The following is an 18,420-nucleotide window of genomic DNA, read 5'->3' as shown; positions in this document are numbered from 1 at the left end:
GATCCATACATAGCTTTAAGTAGAGGTATGATAAAGCTCACGGTTCAGGGAGAGTGATCTAGTAGCGACCAGTGAAGAGGCGGGGCCAGGAACTTGGACTCTACCCCTGCAACCTCAACTAGGTGAGTACACACACACACACACCCACACACACACAACCGAGGAGGAGGTGCAGTAGCTGCTAAGTGACCTTGATACCTCTAAGGCGATGAGACCGGACAACATCTCCCCATGGGTCCTTAGAGAAGGAGCAGAGATGCTGTGCGTGCCTCTAACCACAATCTTCAACTGGGCAACTACCTGAGAAATGGAAGACAGCAAATGTAGTCCCCATATTTAAGAAAGGAAACAGAAATGAGGCACTAAACTACAGACCTGTGTCTCTGACATGTATTGTGTGCAAAGTCATGGAGAAGATTATCAGGAGGAGAGTGGTGGAACACCTGGAACGGAACAAGATTATAAATGAAAACCAGCATGGGTTCATGGAAGGCAAATCCTGTGTCACAAACCTTCTGGAGTTTTATGACAAGGTAACAGAAGTAAGACACGAGAGAGAGGGGTGGGTTGATGGCGTTTTCCTAGACTGCAGGAAGGCCTTTGGCACAGTTCTCCACAAGAGATTAGTGCAGAAGCTGGAGGATCAGGCGCATATAACAGGGAGGGCACTGCAATGGATCAGGGAATACCTGACAGGGAGGCAACAACGAGTCATGGTAAGTGAAGAGGTATCACAGTGGGCGCCTGTGACGAGCGAGGTCCCACAGGGGTCAATTCTAGGACCAGTGCTATTTTTATATATGCGAACGACATGATGGAAGGAATAGACTCTGAAGTGTCCCTATTCGCAGATGATGTGAAGCTGATGAGAAGAATTAAATCAGATGAAGATGAGGCAGGACTGCAAAGAGACCTGGACAGGCTGGACATGTGGTCCAGAAACTGGCTTTTCGAATTCAACCCTGTTAAATGCAAAGTCATGAAGATTGGGGAGGGGCAAAGAAGACCGCAGACAGAGTATAGGCTAGGTGGACAAAGACTACAGACCTCACTCAGGGAGAAAGACCTTGGGGTGACCATAACACCGAGCACATCACCGGAGGCACACATCAACCAAATAACCGCTGCAGCATACGGGCGCCTGGCAAACCTGAGAATAGCGTTCCGATACCGTAATAAGGAATCGCTCAAGACACTGTACACTGTGTATGTTAGGCCCATACTGGAGTATGCAGCACCAGTCTGGAACCCACACCTGGTCAAGCACGTCAAGAAGTTAGAGAAAGTACAAAGGTTTGCGACAAGGCTAGTCCCAGAGCTCAGGGAAATGTCGTACGAGGAAAGGTTGAGGGAAATCGGACTGACGACACTGGAGGACAGAAGGGTCAGGGGAGACATGATAACGACATACAAGATACTGCGGGGAATAGACAAGGTGGACAGAGATAGGATGTTCCAGAGAGGGGACACAGAAACAGAACTGGAAGCTGAAGACTCAGACGAGTCACAGGGACGTTAGGAAGTATTTCTTCAGTCATAGAGTCGTCAGGAAGTGGAATAGCCTAGCAAGTGAAGTAGTGGAGGCAGGAATCATACATAGCTTTAAGATGAGGTATGACAAAGTTCAGGAAGCAGAGAGAGAGGACCTAGTAGCGATCAGTGAAGAGGCGGGGCCAGGATCTGAGTCTCGACCTATGCAACCACAATTAGGTGAGTACACACACACACACACACACACACACACACACACACACAGCCAACGCCCCACGAAACGTGACCTGAAATGACCTGATAATTTAAATGCATACCACTTAATGTGGTTCCCAACTCACTATCACGACCCTGACCTTTGACCTGACCTTTCTCCAGAACCTGAAAGCGCCGTGACCTTTCTCCAGACCCCCCCCCAGTTCCCCACCCCCACAGAAATGGTAACCTTTGTAGTACCTTTGAAATACCTGAAGCAATAAGAAGAGAAAGCGTCGCCTCTTTTTAAAGACTTAGGATCGAGCCTTCTGCATGCGCTGGCTGACCCACACGTTAATAATAATATAAATAATAATAATAAATAATAATAATAATAATAATTCAATAATAACGATACGAAAATGAAGAAAAAGAATTGCTAAAATAATTATTATTATTAAGATTATTAACAATACTATTATTATTATGATTAAAATCTTTAAAATTATCATTATTGCTTTTATGATTATATTATTATTATTATTATGATTATTATTAAATGAATGATTAATCGAAACATGTTCTTGTCGGCTGTTTCCTTGTTCGAAAAGTGTTCTTGTCTGCTGTTTCCTTGTTCGAAAAGTGTTCTTCTCAGCTGTTTCCTTGTTCGAAAAGTGTTCTTGTCTGCTGTTTCCTTGTTCGAAAAGTGTTCTTGTCTGCTGTTTCCTTGTTCGAAAAGTGTTCTTGTCTGCTGTTTCCTTGTTCGAAAAGTGTTCTTGTCTGCTGTTTCCTTGTTCGAAACGTGCTCTTGTCTGCTGTTTCCTTGTTCGAAAAGTGTTCTCAGCTGTTTCCTTGTTCGAAAAGTGTTCTTGTCTGCTGTTTCCTTGTTCGAAAAGTGTTCTTGTCTGCTGTTACCTTGTTCGAAAAGTGTTCTTGTCTGTTGTTTCCTTGTTCGAAGTGTTCTTCTCAGCTGTTTCCTTGTTCGAAAAGTGTTCTTGTCGGCTGTTTCCTTGTTCGAAAAGTGTTCTTGTCTGCTATTTCCTTGTTCGAAAAGTGTTCTTCTCAGCTGTTTCCTTGTTCGAAAAGTGTTCTTCTCAGCTGTTTCCTTGTTAGAAAAGTGTTCTTCTCAGCTGTTTCCTTGTTCGAAAAGTGTTCTTCTCAGCTGTTTCCTTGTTCGAAAAGAGTTCTTCTCAGCTGTTTCCTTGTTCGAAAAGAGTTCTTCTCAGCTGTTTCCTTGTTCGAAAAGTGTTCTTCTCAGCTGTTTCCTTGTTCGAAAAGTGTTCTTCTCAGCTGTTTCCTTGTTAGAAAAGTGTTCTTCTCAGCTGTTTCCTTGTTAGAAAAGTGTTCTTCTCAGCTGTTTCCTTGTTAGAAAAGTGTTCTTCTCAGTTGTTTCCTTGTTCGAAAAGTGTTCTTGTCTGCTGTTTCCTTGTTCGAAACGTGTTCTTGTCTGTTGTTTCCTTGTTCGAAAATTGTTCTTGTCTGCTGTTTCCTTGTTCGAAAAGTGTTCTTCTCAGCTGTTTCCTTGTTCGAAAAGAGTTCTTCTCAGCTGTTTCCTTGTTCGAAAAGTGTTCTTCTCAGCTGTTTCCTTGTTCGAAAAGTGTTCTTCTCAGCTGTTTCCTTGTTCGAAAAGTGTTCTTTTCAGCTGTTTCCTTGTTCGAAAAGTGTTCTTCTCAGCTGTTTCCTTGTTAGAAAAGTGTTCTTCTCAGCTGTTTCCTTGTTCGAAAAGTGTTCTTCTCAGCAATTTCCTTGTTCGAAAAGTGTTCTTTTCAGCTGTTTCCTTGTTCGAAAAGTGTTCTTTTCAGCTGTTTCCTTGTTAGAAAAGTGTTCTTCTCAGCTGTTTCCTTGTTAGAAAAGTGTTCTTCTCAGCTGTTTCCTTGTTCGAAAAGTGTTCTTCTCAACTGTTTCCTTGTTCGAAAAGTGTTCTTCTCAGCAATTTCCTTGTTCGAAAAGTGTTCTTCTCAGCTGTTTCCTTGTTCGAAAAGTGTTCTTCTCAGCTGTTTCCTTGTTCGAAAAGTGTTCCTCTCAGCTGTTTCCTTGTTCGAAAAGAGTTCTTCTCAGCTGTTTCCTTGTTCGAAAAGTGTTCCTCTCAGCTGTTTCCTTGTTCGAAAAGTGTTCTTCTCAGCTGTTTCCTTGTTAGAAAAGTGTTCTTCTCATCTGTTTCCTTGTTCTTGTCATTGTTGACTTACTAACAAAAGCCTTGAAAGTTTTTTTGTTTACAAAAATTTATTAAATTTGTTGTCCTTGTTTAAAAAAATTCAGTTTTTGTTTGAAACTGTTTTTGTATCATCAGTTTGTGTGTTTTTGTTTACAAACGAGGCGCTAAACTCTTACGAGTCATACGTCTTGTGGGGAGTGAGAGGTAATCACTGGTTAGTCTAAGCCAGATGGAGTGGGTTGTGTGAGCCAGATGGTGTGGGTTGTGTGAGCCAGATGGTGTGGGTTATGCGAGCCAGATGGTGTGGGTTGTGTGAGCCAGATGGAGTGGGTTGTGTGAGCCAGATGGAGTGGGTTGTGTGAGCCAGATGGAGTGGGTTGTGTGAGCCAGATGGAGTGGGTTGTGTGAGCCAGATGGAGTGGGTTGTGTGAGCCAGATGGAGTGGGTTTTGTGAGCGAGATGGAGTGGGTTCTTATGGTCAGATGGTTTACCTATGAAAAGATAACTGAAAGGCCGTTTTAGCTCGTTCTTCTTTAGGACATGAGAGAGAGAGAGAGAGAGAGAGAGAGAGAGAGAGAGAGAGAGAGAGAGAGAGAGAGAGAGAGAGAGAGAGAGAGAGAGAGACTATGTTCATCGTCCATCTTTTATGATGGTTCTTAATGGAACAGAAATAAGAAAATAAGAGATGAGCACTGCCTGAGGCCTACTGGCCCATGCTACGCAGGTGCAGGAAGCCTAGTGGCCCATGCTAGCCAGGTCCTTGTCACACTCACCTACACCTGCTAGTTAATCTGGAGAACTAGCTGTACTCACTTGTAGTTGCAGGGATCGAGTCACAGCTCCTGGCCCCACCTCTTCGCTGGTCGCTGCTAAGTCCACTCTCTCCCTGCTCCATGAGCTTTATCGTACCTCTTCTTAAAGCGATATATGGATCCTGCCTCCACTACATCATATTCCAGACTATTCCACTTCCTGACAACTCTATGATTAAAGAAGTACTTCCTAACATCCGTGTGACTCATCCGAGTCTTCAACTTCCAGTTGTGACCCCTTGTTGCCGTGTCCCATCACTGGAACATCCTGTCTCTGTCCACCTTGTCAACTCCTCTCAGTATTTACATGTCGTTATCATGTGTGTGTGTGTGTGTGTGTGTGTGTGTGTGTGTGTGTGTGTACTCACCTATTTGTGGTTGCAGGGGTCGATTCATAGCTCCTGGCCCCGCCTCTTCACGGATTGCTACTAGGTCCTCTCTCTCCCTGCTCCATGTGAGTGTGTGTGTGTGTGTGTGTGTGTGTGTGTGTGTGTGTGTAGGATCTTCAAGATGGTGATGCTGGAACGAGAGATGAGAACAGATAACCTAATGTTTTTTTCACCTACATGAGAGAGATTTGTGGCCTCTGAAGGTCCGTCAGCTTAAACGTTTTACTGGGCATCTACATGTCAGCTTAAAGGTTTTACTGGGCATCTGCATGTCAGCTTAAACGTTTTACTGGGCCCCTACCTGTCAGCTTAAACGTTTTACTGGGCATCTACATGTCAGCATAAAAGTTTTACTGGGCCCCTACCTGTCAGCGTAAACGTTTTACTGGGCATCTACATGTCAGTTTAAACGTTTTACTGGACATCTACATGTCAGCTTAAACGTTTTACTGGGCCCCTACGTGTCAGCGTAAACGTTTTACTGGGCATCTACATGTCAGTTTAAACGTTTTACTGGACATCTACATGTCAGCTTAAGCGTTTTACTGGCCCCCTACCTGTTAGTGCAAACGTTTTACTGGGCCCCTACTTGTCACTGCAAACGTTTTACTGGGCCCCTACCTGTCACTGCAAACGTTTTACTGGGCCCCTACCTGTCACTGCAAACGTTTCACTGGGCCCCTACCTGTCACTGCAAACGTTTCACTGGGCCCCTACCTGTCAGTGTGAAAGTTTACTGGGCCCCTACCTGTCAGTGTGAAAGTTTACTGGGCCCCTATCTGCCAGTGTAAACAATGTACAGCCCCTTAGCCCTCTGAGAGAGAGAGAGAGAGAGAGAGAGAGAGAGAGAGAGAGAGAGAGAGAGAGAGAGAGAGAGAGTGAAACTAGAAGAGATACGCCTTTTAAACAGTTCACTTTCTCCAGAAACTGCAGACTGCAGCAGCAGACTGCACCGATGGGAAACATTCTCACTTTCTCACCAATACTTTCATTATCAACGATACTAATTGAACTCTCTCTCTCTCTCTCTCTCTCTCTCTCTCTCTCTCTCTCTCTCTCTCTCTCTCTCTCTGTCTGTCTGTAAAATCTCTTGTTATTGGTGAAGGTCTCTTGATGCAAAGAATTGAAGCTCTCTTTCCTTTCCTCGGATCAGATCTAATTACCTTTCATTCCTCAGGTGTTGTACGACCCCTACGGGCTTACCTCTTCTCTGTTCTCTGCTTCCTTTATTTTGTATCCCATTCTTTGCTACCTTATTTCTTCTTACTCTTTTCTTATTTTTAAAATGTGTGTGTGTGTGTGTGTGTGTGTGTGTGTGTGTGTGTGTGTGTGTGTGTGTGTGTGTGTGTGTGTGTGTCTGTAATGTAGGAGTGTGTGAAAGTCCACGACAAGGCCGGTAAGAGACTCGGAAACGGGAAGTCGCTCATCGTCACGAGTGTCAACAGTGACAAATGTTTAACTGCCACGGGGTTGCATCATTATGGTGTCATCGTCCCCACGGTTCATCGTAGCCATGGTACTATCCACCAGCACCGTGGTCATGGTACCATGGTACTATCCACCAGCACCGTGGTCATGGTACCATGGTACTATCCATCAGCACCGTGGTCATGGTACCATGGTACTATCCTTCAGCACCGTGGTCATGGTACCATGGTACTATCCATCAGCACCGTGGTCATGGTACCATGGTACTATCCTTCAGCACCGTGGTCATGGTACTATCCATCAGCACCGTGGTCATGGTACCATGGTACTATCCACCAGCACCGTGGTCATGGTACCATGGTACTATCCATCAGCACCGTGGTCATGATATCATGGTACTATCCTTCAGCACCGTAGTCATGGTACCATGGTACTATCCATCAGCACCGTGGTCATGGTATCATGGTACTATCCTTCAGCACCGTAGTCATGGTACCATGGTACTATCCACCAGCACCGTGACTGGGAGCGGACGCGATAGTAGTGCCACACGAAATAAGCAGTCACAACCCCTTACAGTAATGATCCCTAGTTCGTAAATACGGATTCGGAAGACTCTTGAAAATTTCACACGCATAGATTTATTCGTTTCTGGCCTTGAAACTGTGCCTCATTAGTTCGAACATCCAGATTTATTTTTCCCTGTCCTTGAAACATCCAGATTTATTTTTCCCTGTCCTTGAAACATCCAGATTTATTTTTCCCTGTCCTTGAAACATCCAGATTTATTTTTCCCTGTCCTTAAAACATCCAGATTTATTTTTCCCTGTCCTTGAAACATCCAGATTTACTCGTATCTGGCCTTGATACTTCGCCTTACTAAATCGAACATCAGTTACGGAAGACGGAGGACCTACAAACACGACTAATGTAAGATTTAGAGCCGTGGAATTTTCTCTTAGGACATTTCGCTCCAGCGTGATTTTGAAAAGTTCTGCATGAGCGAAACGCTGTCTAAGTAAAGATTTACTCTGCTCTAAGTTCCTATTCATAAGTCATATTTCATACTGTTTAGGACAGAAAATATATTATATTTTTCCTCTGGAGACACGAGTATAGCAGCAGCAGCACCAGCAGCAGCAGCAGCAGCAACAGCAGCAACAGCAGCAGCAGCACCAACAGCAGCAGCAACAGCAACAGCAGCAGCAACAGCAACAGCAACAGCAGCAACAGTAGCAGCAGCAGCAACAGCAGCAGCAACAGCAGCAGCAGTAGTAGTATCAGCAGCAGCAATAGCAGCAGCAACAGCAGCAGCAGCAGTATCAGCAGCAGCAACAGTAGCAGCAGCAGCAGTAGCAGAAGCAGCAACAGCAGCAGAAGCAGCAACAGCAGCAGCAGCAACAGCAACAGCAGCAGCAGAAGCAGCAGCAGCAGCAGAAGCAGCAGCAGCAGGAGCAGCAGCAGCAGGAGCAGCAGCAGCAGTATCAGTAGCAGAAGCAGCAGCAGAAGCAGCAGCAGGAGCAGCAGAAGCAGCAGCAGAAGCAGCAGCAGAAACAGCAGCAGAAACAGCAGCAGTAGTAGCAGCAGCAGAAGCAGCAGAAACAGCAGCAGCAGTAACAGTAGCAGCAGCAGAAGCAGAAACAGCAGCAGAAGCAGCAGCAGCAGTAGCAGAAGCAGAAGCAGCAGTAGCAGAAGCAGAAGCAGCAGTAGCAGTAGCAGAAGCAGCAGTAGCAGTAGCAGAAACAGCAGCAGCAGCAGCAGAAGCAGCAGCAGAAGCAGCAGCAGAAGCAGTAGCAGCAGTAGCAGTAGCAGAAGCAGCAGCAGGAGCAGCAGCAGCAGGAGCAGCAGCAGAAGCAGCAGCAGCAGAAGCAGTAGCAGCAGAAGTAGTAGCAGCAGCAGTAGCAGCAGCAGCAGCAGTAGCAGCAGCAGAAGCAGCAGCAGAAGCAGCAGAAGAGGCAGCAGCAGCAGCAGAAGCAGCAGAAGAAGCAGCAGCAGCAGTACAAGCAGTAGCAGCAGAAGCAGCATAAGCAGTAGCAGCAGAAGCGGCAGCAGCAGAAGCAGCAAAAGCAGCAGCAGCAGAAGCAGCAACCGCGGCAGCAGCAGAAGCAGCAGCAGCAGAAGCAGAAGCAGCAGAAGCAGCAGCAGAAGCAGCAGCAGCAGCAAAAGCAGCAGAAGCAGCAGCAGCAGAAGTAGCAGCAGCAGCAGAGGCAGCAGCAGCAGTAGAAGCAGAAGCAGCAGCAGAAGCAGTAGCAGAAGCAGCAGCAGCAGCAGCAGCAGCAGCAGAAGCAGCAGCAGCAGAAGCAGCAGCAGCAGCAGAAGCAGCAGCAGCAGCAGTAGCAGAAGCAGCAGAAGTAGCAGCAGCAGAAGCAGCAGAGGCAGCAGCAGAAGCAGAAGCGGCAGCAGCAGAAGCAGCAAAAGCAGCAGAAGCAGCAACCGCGGCAGCAGCAGAAGCAGCAGCAGAAGCAGCAGTAGCAGCAGAAGCAGCAGCAGCAAAAGCAGCAGCAGCAGAACTAGCAGAAGCAGCAGGAGCAGCAACTGCGGCAGCAGCAGAAGCAGTAGCAGCAGAAGCACCAGAAGCACCAGCAGCAGCAGAAACAGCAACAGCAACAGCAGCAGAAGCAGCAATAATAATGAACAATAACAAGGCACAATACCGTGACTGGAACAGTACACAAATAAACCATACCCCGGCAGGGACTGAACCCGCGGTCAGAGAGTCTCAAAAACTCCAGCCCGTCGCGTTAGCCACTGGACCAGCTAGCCACCAGCTGGAGTTTTGAGACTCTCTGACCGCGGGTTCAATCCCGGCCGGGGGTATGGTTTGTTTGCAATCGTGTCATTACGATTTCGTGAGTCATACACAAATAACCCGCACATGGGAGAGAGAAGCTTCTGACGTTTCGCTCCGACTTGAACCATTAACTAGTCAAAGTCGGACCGAAACGTCGTGATAACCTTCTTTCTCCTACGTGCGGTTGTTTGAATAAGAAGCAACACTGTGAAGGCGTCTTGGTACGGTAAGGCGAGACCTTTAGTTGGGTACGTTTAGCTCTGTGGGAGCTTTAACAAGTCACGAGCGAAACGTTGCCAAGTGTGTTTTATTGGGCACACGGTGTAACACAGCGACAACCAGACATTCCTGAGGCAGTAACGACTTTCAAGGTGTTTTACATGTTGACAGAGATATAGAGGAATTTGGTAAACACAGCGACAAGGTCCTCGTTCCATCTTAACTATCAGGATTCCTCTCCTAATTCAAGATGGTTCCTCTCCTAATTCAAGATAGTTCCTCTCCTAATTCAAGATGGTTCCTCTCCTAATTCAAGATGGTTCCTCTCCTAATTCAAGATAGTTCCTCTCCTAATTCAAGATGGTTCCTCTCCTAATTCAAGATGGTTCCTCTCCTAATTCAAGATGGTTCCTCTCCTAATTCAAGATGGTTCCTCTCCTAATTCAAGATGGTTCCTCTCCTAATTCACGATAGTTCCTCTCCTAATTCAAGATGGTTCCTCTCCTAATTCAAGATGGTTCCTCTCCTAATTCACGATAGTTCCTCTCCTAATTCAAGATGGTTCCTCTCCTAATTCAAGATGGTTCCTCTCCTAATTCACGATAGTTCCTCTCCTAATTCAAGATGGTTCCTCTCCTAATTCAAGATGGTTCCTCTCCTAATTCAAGATGGTTCCTCTCCTAATTCAAGATGGTTCCTCTCCTAATTCAAGATGGTTCCTCTCCTAATTCAAGATGGTTCCTCTCCTAATTCACGATAGTTCCTCTCCTAATTCAAGATGGTTCCTCTCCTAATTCAAGATGGTTCCTCTCCTAATTCACGATAGTTCCTCTCCTAATTCAAGATGGTTCCTCTCCTAATTCAAGATGGTTCCTCTCCTAATTCAAGATGGTTCCTCTCCTAATTCACGATGGTTCCTCTCCTAATTCAAGATGGTTCCTCTCCTAATTCACAATAGTTCCTCTCCTAATTCACAATAGTTCCTCTCCTAATTCACAATAGTTCCTCTCCTAATTCACAATAGTTCCTCTCCTAATTCACAATAGTTCCTCTCCTAATTCACAATAGTTCCTCTCCTAATTCACAATAGTTCCTCTCCTAATTCACAATAGTTCCTCTCCTAATTCACAATAGTTCCCCTCCTAATCCACAATATTTCTTCTCCTAATCCACGATATTTCCTCTCCTAATCCATGTGACCTTGAAATATACCTGGAGGGTATATTTCAGAGTCACTGCCCCGGGGCCCGGGCAGTACCAGGCTTCCAGGTGGATCAGGGCTGTTACTGTTGGTCGAACGTAAAGTGACATACGAACCACAGCCCGGTTGGTCAGGTACTGACTGTAGGTGTCTGTCCAGTTCCCTCTTGATTCAGTCAAGGGTCTATTGGTAATCCCTCTTATGTATGCTGGCAGTTGAACAGTCTTGGGCCCCTGAGACTTCCGCGTAGTGCTTGTAATCGCGTAAAGCTGGTTGATGAGAGTGATCTGTGGGACTTTACGTGACATTATATATGAAATTTATAAAGACTCACTAAACCTGTAAGGGTTAAATAGTAAATGGAATATGAGAAGAGTGATCTGAGGCAAAGGGTGGGTAGCTGCAGTTCCTGGGATCAAGAGCTTTTAAACAAGCGTCACGGCTCATCCAGTCAAGAGATTGGTATTTTATAGTGAGAATTAACGCTGTTTGACCCTTTCGGGTTTAGCACTGAAATGGATTATAATAACTATATTGAGAAAAGGTGTTTGGAAAGCAGCCCTTACTTAAACAGGGTAATAAAACACCATAAACACTGTTGTTTGGATGCGCCAGACAGCACAAAAACGTACCGTGTTGAGGCTCCTGACAGCTTTCGGCAGCTTGTCTTAGTTAAAACACCGTCCAGAAGTGTAAATCGTGGTAAGAGCAAGCATTTGTGTGTGTGTGTGTGTGTGTACATATATATATTATTTATACTCACCCATTTGTGGTTACAGGGACCGAGTCTTATCTCCTGTCCCTTTTTACTTTACGTCCTCCTAGCCTCTTGGGTCCTGTCAAACCTATCCTCTTTTTATCCTTCCTTCAACTCAGGTTCAGTTCCTGTACCCTCTTACAGCTTAATTCTCGTAGCTCTGGGATTAGTTTCGTTGGATACCTTTGTTTTTTCTCCAGTTCCAAGTTTCATGACATGCATTACGAGAAGTGGGTTCCATGTTGGTGCTGCTTACTCCAAGATGTGTCTGACATGTCGATAAAATGTCGTGAATGACTTCTTGTTGAGAGTCCTGGAAGCTACTATTAGATTTGCCTAACGAGCATTTACGGCTGAGGTTATTCTGTTGATGTGCTCCTCTGGCGATATGCTCGGCAGTATGCTCACCCTGAGGTCTTGAGTGAGGTTTGTAGCCTCTGTCCTCCGAGCCTACACACAGTTTCTAGTTTTATCACTTGCATTTCCTGTGGGAAAAAAATCCATAGATAATTGTCTGACTAATCTGTAGTTTGGCATAGTCAATCTGTATCCTTTCCTTATCCTCTGCCTTTTTTCTCCCCCAAAAGGTTTACATCTGACTATCTCTACAGGTATATCATTCATACATACCAGAAATAGTACTGGTGCTAATACAATACTTGGCGAACTCCACTTGTTACAAACAAGTGTAACAAGTTCACTTGTTACACTTTGCTGTTATGACACCTCTTTCCACTCTTAATATCCTGCCAACAAAATTGTCTTGCTATTCACTCTTAATATCCTGCAGCAAAATTACTGCTATTCCTGCTCTTCTCCAAGTTTTTATCCCATTCTTTTGTGAGGGACTGTATCAAATGCCATCTTCCTGTCCAAGAATGTACAGTTAACCCATCTCTTTCCTGCCTCACTTCCGTCACAGTGTGATAAAATTCCAGCTGGTTGGAGACAATATTTGCCATTTTAAAGCCAGTGTTGGTTATTATCTATGAAACTACATCTCTCAGTCTGTCTTCTATACCTTACGTTGTGTCAGTTATACTTGTCTTCCATCCTGTCTTCCTTCTTAAATACTAGGACAACATTCACTGTCTTCCAAATCTCTGACAATTGTCCCTAATCCATTGACTTGGTATAGATCTTAGCTAGTGCTTCTGCTCCCTCTCTCAGGATCCATGGTGACACTGCCGAGTCCCACCGTATTTTCACCTCTTCCTCTGTTGTATAAACGGTGCCCAGCACCCGTTGGTGTTCCTCTTTCCTCTCGTAATTTGTTTCTCAGCTCTTCACGAGCTTCCTTGACATTTCTCGTGAACTCTCCGCCTTCCTTCGTCAGTTTCAGTTCACTATTTCTTAGCTTCTCTCCTTACCTTCGCATATTCGTTTCTTTTGTTTCCTCTTCTACTCACTACTCTGTTGTCTTCTGTCCTCTGCGTTCTGTAGTTTTTCCATGCTTTTATACTTCTTTTTACTTCTCTATGCATTTTTTGCTGAACCACGGGCTTTCTTCTTAATATTTCCTCTTCTTCTTTTCTGTGTGTGTGTGTATATATATATATATATATATAATATATATATATATATATATATATATATATATATATATATATATATATATATATATATATACACGTGTGTGTGTGTTTGTGTGTGTTACCAAATGTGTCTAGAAAGACAAATGTGTACACATGAGCACATGCATAATCATGAACGAATGAACATACATGGTGAACAAATGTACATACATGGTGAACGAATGAACATACATGGCGAACAAATGTACACAGTGAACAAATGTACAAACATGGTGAAAGAATGTACATACATTGTGAACAAATGTACATACATGAACAAATGTACATGTGAACAAATGTAAATGAACAAGTGTACATACATGGTGAACAAATGTAACATTGTGAAGAGTTGGAGGTATTAGTCACAAAGTCACATATAAACACAAAGTCACATATAAACACACACATCAGAGTTACTTCGTGAAGTCAAGTTGTCCAAATTCCAGCTCCTGGGCTCACGTCACGAGTCAGTGTCTGGGGTTTACCTCCATAGTTCGTGACTTCCCGACGTCTGGGAGGGAGGGAGTGGAGGGATGGAGGAGGGAGTATGGAGGGGTAGATCACACGTGATGGAGGAGATTCTTGGGAAGGAGCTGAGAGCTACGTCCACTACGATGGTTGAAGTACAACTGAGTGTGTGGGAGTGGTCGACCTCTCTTTTATAGATAGCCACGCCTCGTCTGGTAGTGGTGGTGGTGTAGTGGTGGTGGTGGTGGTGGTGTAGTGGTGGTGGTGGTGGTGTAGTGGTGGTGGTGTAGTGGTGGTGTGGTAGTGGTGTAGTGGTGTTGTTGGAGGTGTGTAGTGGTGGGGGTGGTGGTTTTGGTGGTAGTGTAGTGGTGGCGTAGTGGTGGTTTTGTTGGGGTGGTTTTGGTGATGGTGGTAGTGTAGTGGCGGTGGTGGCGTAGTGGTGGTGATTGTGTGGTGGTGGTTGTGGTAACAGTAGAAGTAGTGGAAATGGTAGAAGTAGGAAATGGTAGAGGTAGTAGCATTGGTGGTGGAAGGAGTGTTGGTAATGATAGTAGTGGTAGCAGTAATAGTGATGATGGTAGTAGTGGTAGCAGTAATAGTGATGATGGTAGTAGTGGTAGCAGTAATAGTGATGATGGTAGTAGTGGCATTGATGGTAGTTACAGTATTTATGGCATAAGTACCTGTGGTAATAATTGTGGTATAGTGGTAGTCATAATAGAAGTGGCGCTGTTGTGGTAGTGACGGTGTTAGTGGTAGTGGTGGTGATCGTGGTAGTAGTTGTGATGGTGGTAGTTACAGTCAATTTCTCAAATAATGCTGTACCCCAGTGCTGCTGTACCCCAGTGCTGCTGTATCTCAATACTGCTGTACCACACTGCTGCGGTACCTCACTGCTGCTGTGCCACACTGCTGCTGTACCTTACTACTGCTGTACCACACTGCTGTACCTCACTACTGCTGTACCACAATGCTGATGTACCTCACTGCTGCTGTACCACACTGCTGATGTACCTCATTGCTGCTGTACCACACTGCTGCTGTACCACACTGCTGCTGTACCTCACTGCTGCTGTACCACACTGCTGCTGTACCTCACTGCTGCTGTACCACACTGCTGCTGTACCACACTGCTGCTGTACCACACTGCTGTTGTACCTCACTGCTGCTATACCACAATGCTGCTGTACCTCACTGCTGCTATACCACACTGCTGATGTACCACAATGCTGCTGTACCTCACTGCTGCTGTACCTCACTGCTGCTGTACCACACTGCTGCTGTACCACACTGCTGTTGTACCTCACTGCTGCTGTACCACAATGCTGCTGTACCTCACTGCTGCTATACCACACTGCTGATGTACCACAATGCTGCTGTACCTCACTGCTGCTGTACCTCACTGCTGCTGTACCACACTGCCGCTGTGTCACACTGCTGCTGTACTACATTTCCGCTGAACCACACTGCTGCTGTACCACACTGCTGCTGTACCACATTTCTGCTGAACCACACTGCTGCTGTGCCACACTGCTGCTCTACCACACTGCTGCTCTACCACACTGCTGCTCTACCACACTACTGCTGTAACCACCACACTACTGCTGTACCCACCACACTACTGCTGTAACCACCACACTACTGCTGTAACCACCACACTACTGCTGTAACCACCACACTACTGCTGTAACCACCACACTACTGCTGTACCCACCACACTACTGCTGTAACCACCACACTACTGCTGTAAGCACCACACTACTGCTGTAACCACCACACTACTGCTGTAACCACCACACTGCTGCTGTACCACACTGCTGCTGTACCACACTGCTGCTGTACCACACTGCTGCTCTACCACACTGCTGCTCTACCACACTGCTGCTCTACCACACTACTGCTCTACCACACTACTGCTCTACCACACTGCTGCTGTACCACACTGCTGCTGTACCACACTGCTGCTGTACCACACTGCTGCTGTACCACACTGCTGCTGCACCACACTACTGCTGTACCACACTGCTGCTGTACCACACTGCTGCTGTACCACACTGCTGCTGTACCACACTGCTGCTGTACCACACTGCTGCTGTACCACACTGCTGCTGTACCACACTGCTGCTGTACCACACTGCTGCTGTACCACACTGCTGCTGTACCACACTGCTGCTGTAGCACACTGCTGCTGTAGCACACTGCTGCTGTACCACACTGCTGCTGTACCACACTGCTGCTGTACCACACTGCTGCTGTACCTCACTGCTGCTGTACCACACTGCTGCTGTACCACACTGCTGCTGCACCACACTGCTGCTGTACCACACTGCTGCTGTACCACACTGCTGCTGTACCAAACTGCTGCTGTACCACACTGCTGCTGTACCACACTGCTGCTGTGCCACACTGCTGCTGTGCCACACTGCTGCTGTGCCACACTGCTGCTGTACCACACTGCTGCTGTACCACACTGCTGCTGTACCACACTGCTGCTGTACCACACTGCTGCTGTACCACACTGCTGCTGTACCACACTACTGCTGTACCACACTACTGCTGTACCACACTACTGCTGCACCACACTGCTGCTGTACCACACTGCTGCTGTACCACACTGCTGCTGTACCACACTGCTGCTGTACCACACTGCTGCTATAACAGCTTAACAATAGTGGTATTAAGGTCAATATTATCATAACAGTGAAAATTAAGAATAGTGAGAAGTATTTTTCATTGATGAAACAAAAAAATACATATTTTTGTTTAATTTTGAGATGGTTGTTGTTGTTGTAGTTGTTTGTGATAGTGGTTAGTGGTAGTTGTTGTTTGTGATAGTGGTTAGTGGTAGTTTGTAATAGTGGTTAGTGGTAGTAGTTATTTGTGATAGTGGTTAGTGGTAGTTTGTGATAGTGGTTAGTGGTAGTAGTTATTTGTGATAGTGGTTAGTGGTAGTTTGTGATAGTGGTTAGTGGTAGTTTGTGATAGTGGTTAGTGGTAGTTTGTGATAGTGGTTAGTGGTAGTTTGTGATAGTGGTTAGTGGTAGTTTGTGATAATGGTTAGTGGTAGTTTGTGATAGTGGTTAGTGGTAGTTTGTGATAGTGGTTAGTGGTAGTTTGTGATAGTGGTTAGCGGTAGTAGTTATTTGTGATAGTGGTTAGTGGTAGTTTGTGATAGTGGTTAGTGGTAGTTGTTATTTGTGATAGTGGTTAGTGGTAGTTGTTATTTGTGATAGTGGTTAGTGGTAGTTTGTGATAGTGGTTAGTGGTAGTTATTTGTGATAGTAGTTGGTGGTAGTTGTTTGTGATAGTGGTTGGTGGTAATAGTTGTTTGTGATAGTGGTTGGTGGTAGTTTGTGATAGTGGTTAGTGGTAGTAGTTGTTTGTGATAGTGGTTGGTGGTAGTAGTTGTTTGTGATAGTGGTTGGTGGTAGTTGTTTGTGATAGTGGTTGGTGGTAATAGTTGTTTGTGATAGTGGTTGGTGGTAATAGTTGTTTGTGATAGTGGTTGGTGGTAATAGTTGTTTGTGACAGTGGTTGGTGGTAGTAATAGTTTGTGATAGTGGTTGGTGGTAGTTTGTGATAGTGGTTGGTGGTAATAGTTGTTTGTGATAGTGGTTGGTGGTAGTTGTTTGTGATAGTGGTTGGTGGTAATAGTTGTTTGTGATAGTGGTTGGTGGTAGTTGTTTGTGATAGTGATTGGTGGTAATAGTTGTTTGTGATAGTGATTGGTGGTAATAGTTGTTTGTGATAGTGGTTGGTGGTAGTTGTTTGTGATAGTGATTGGTGGTAATAGTTGTTTGTGATAGTGGTTGGTGGTAGTAATAGTTGTTTGTGATAGTGGTTGGTGGTAGTAATAGTTTGTGATAGTGGTTGGTGGTAGTAATAGTTTGTGATAGTGGTTGGTGGTAGTTTGTGATAGTGGTTGGTGGTAATAGTTGTTTGTGATAGTGGTTGGTGGTAGTTGTTTGTGATAGTGATTGGTGGTAATAGTTGTTTGTGATAGTGGTTGGTGGTAGTTGTTTGTGATAGTGATTGGTGGTAATAGTTGTTTGTGATAGTGGTTGGTGGTAGTAATAGTTTGTGATAGTGGTTGGTGGTAGTAATAGTTTGTGATAGTGGTTGGTGGTAGTAATAGTTTGTGATAGTGGTTGGTGGTAGTAATAGTTTGTGATAGTGGTTGGTGGTAGTAGTGATAGTGATTGGTGGTAGTAGTTGTTTGTGATAGTGGTTGTTGTAGAAGTTGTTTGTGGAGCGAGGGAGATGGAGGGAGTGAAGGGGGGGGGCAAGAAAGGGGTGGATGGTGGAAGGGAGGGAAGGGATGGAGGGAAGGTGGATGAATGGAAGGGCGGGAATGAATTGGGAGGAAAGGAGGGTTGGAGGGACGAGTGGAGGGAGGTGGAGTGGAGGGATGGAGGTATGGAGGTTGTGGATACAATACTAGGTTACCTTAACACATCTCTCTCTCTCTCTCTGTATCTCTCTCTCTCTGTATCTCTCTCTCTCTGTATCTCTCTCTCTCTCTCTCTCTCTATGTCCCTCTCTCCCACATTCTCCATTCCTCAACCCCCATTTGTCTTCAACCCAGATTCCACATTTCCCTCCCACACCCACACCATGCCCCACAGCACCAACACCGCAAACACACAACTACAAACACTCAATCACAAGACCACAACCACACACAACTACACACAACCACCCACACACACATCCACACACACACATCCACACACACACACATCCACACACACACATCCACACACATCCACACACACACACATCCACACACACACACATCCACACACACACAACCACACACACAACCACACACACAACCACACACACACACACAACCACACACACACACAACCACACACACACACAACCACACACACACACAACCACACACACACACAACCACACACACACACAACCACACA

At 45.5% G+C, this 18,420-nt stretch overlaps 1 protein-coding gene across 6 annotated transcripts in view; it reads right to left on the bottom strand.

Moving 5' to 3' along the window:
• Nucleotides 1–18,420, bottom strand: part of LOC138855059 (chromo domain-containing protein cec-1-like) — a 69,864-nt gene that overhangs the window by 10,407 nt on the left and 41,037 nt on the right. Inside the window, exon 1 of one of the 6 annotated variants that reach the window (XM_070101918.1) lies at nucleotides 13,498–13,652. The exons of 4 other annotated variants lie outside the window; for them this stretch is intronic. In XM_070101918.1, coding sequence (XP_069958019.1) covers nucleotides 13,498–13,503 — 6 coding nt within the window. In that variant the 5' untranslated portion in view covers nucleotides 13,504–13,652. Of the gene's footprint in view, nucleotides 1–13,418; nucleotides 13,653–18,420 lie in introns of those variants that run through there. One more of the 6 variants, XM_070101922.1, reaches the window with a different exon arrangement.

This window comes from Cherax quadricarinatus, chromosome 79, assembly GCF_038502225.1.
Source record: "Cherax quadricarinatus isolate ZL_2023a chromosome 79, ASM3850222v1, whole genome shotgun sequence".
In the NCBI taxonomy this organism is placed as follows: Eukaryota; Metazoa; Arthropoda; class Malacostraca; order Decapoda; family Parastacidae; genus Cherax; species Cherax quadricarinatus.
Note: the sequence above shows the minus strand (reverse complement) of the source record. Positions and strands in the feature narration are given on the sequence as shown.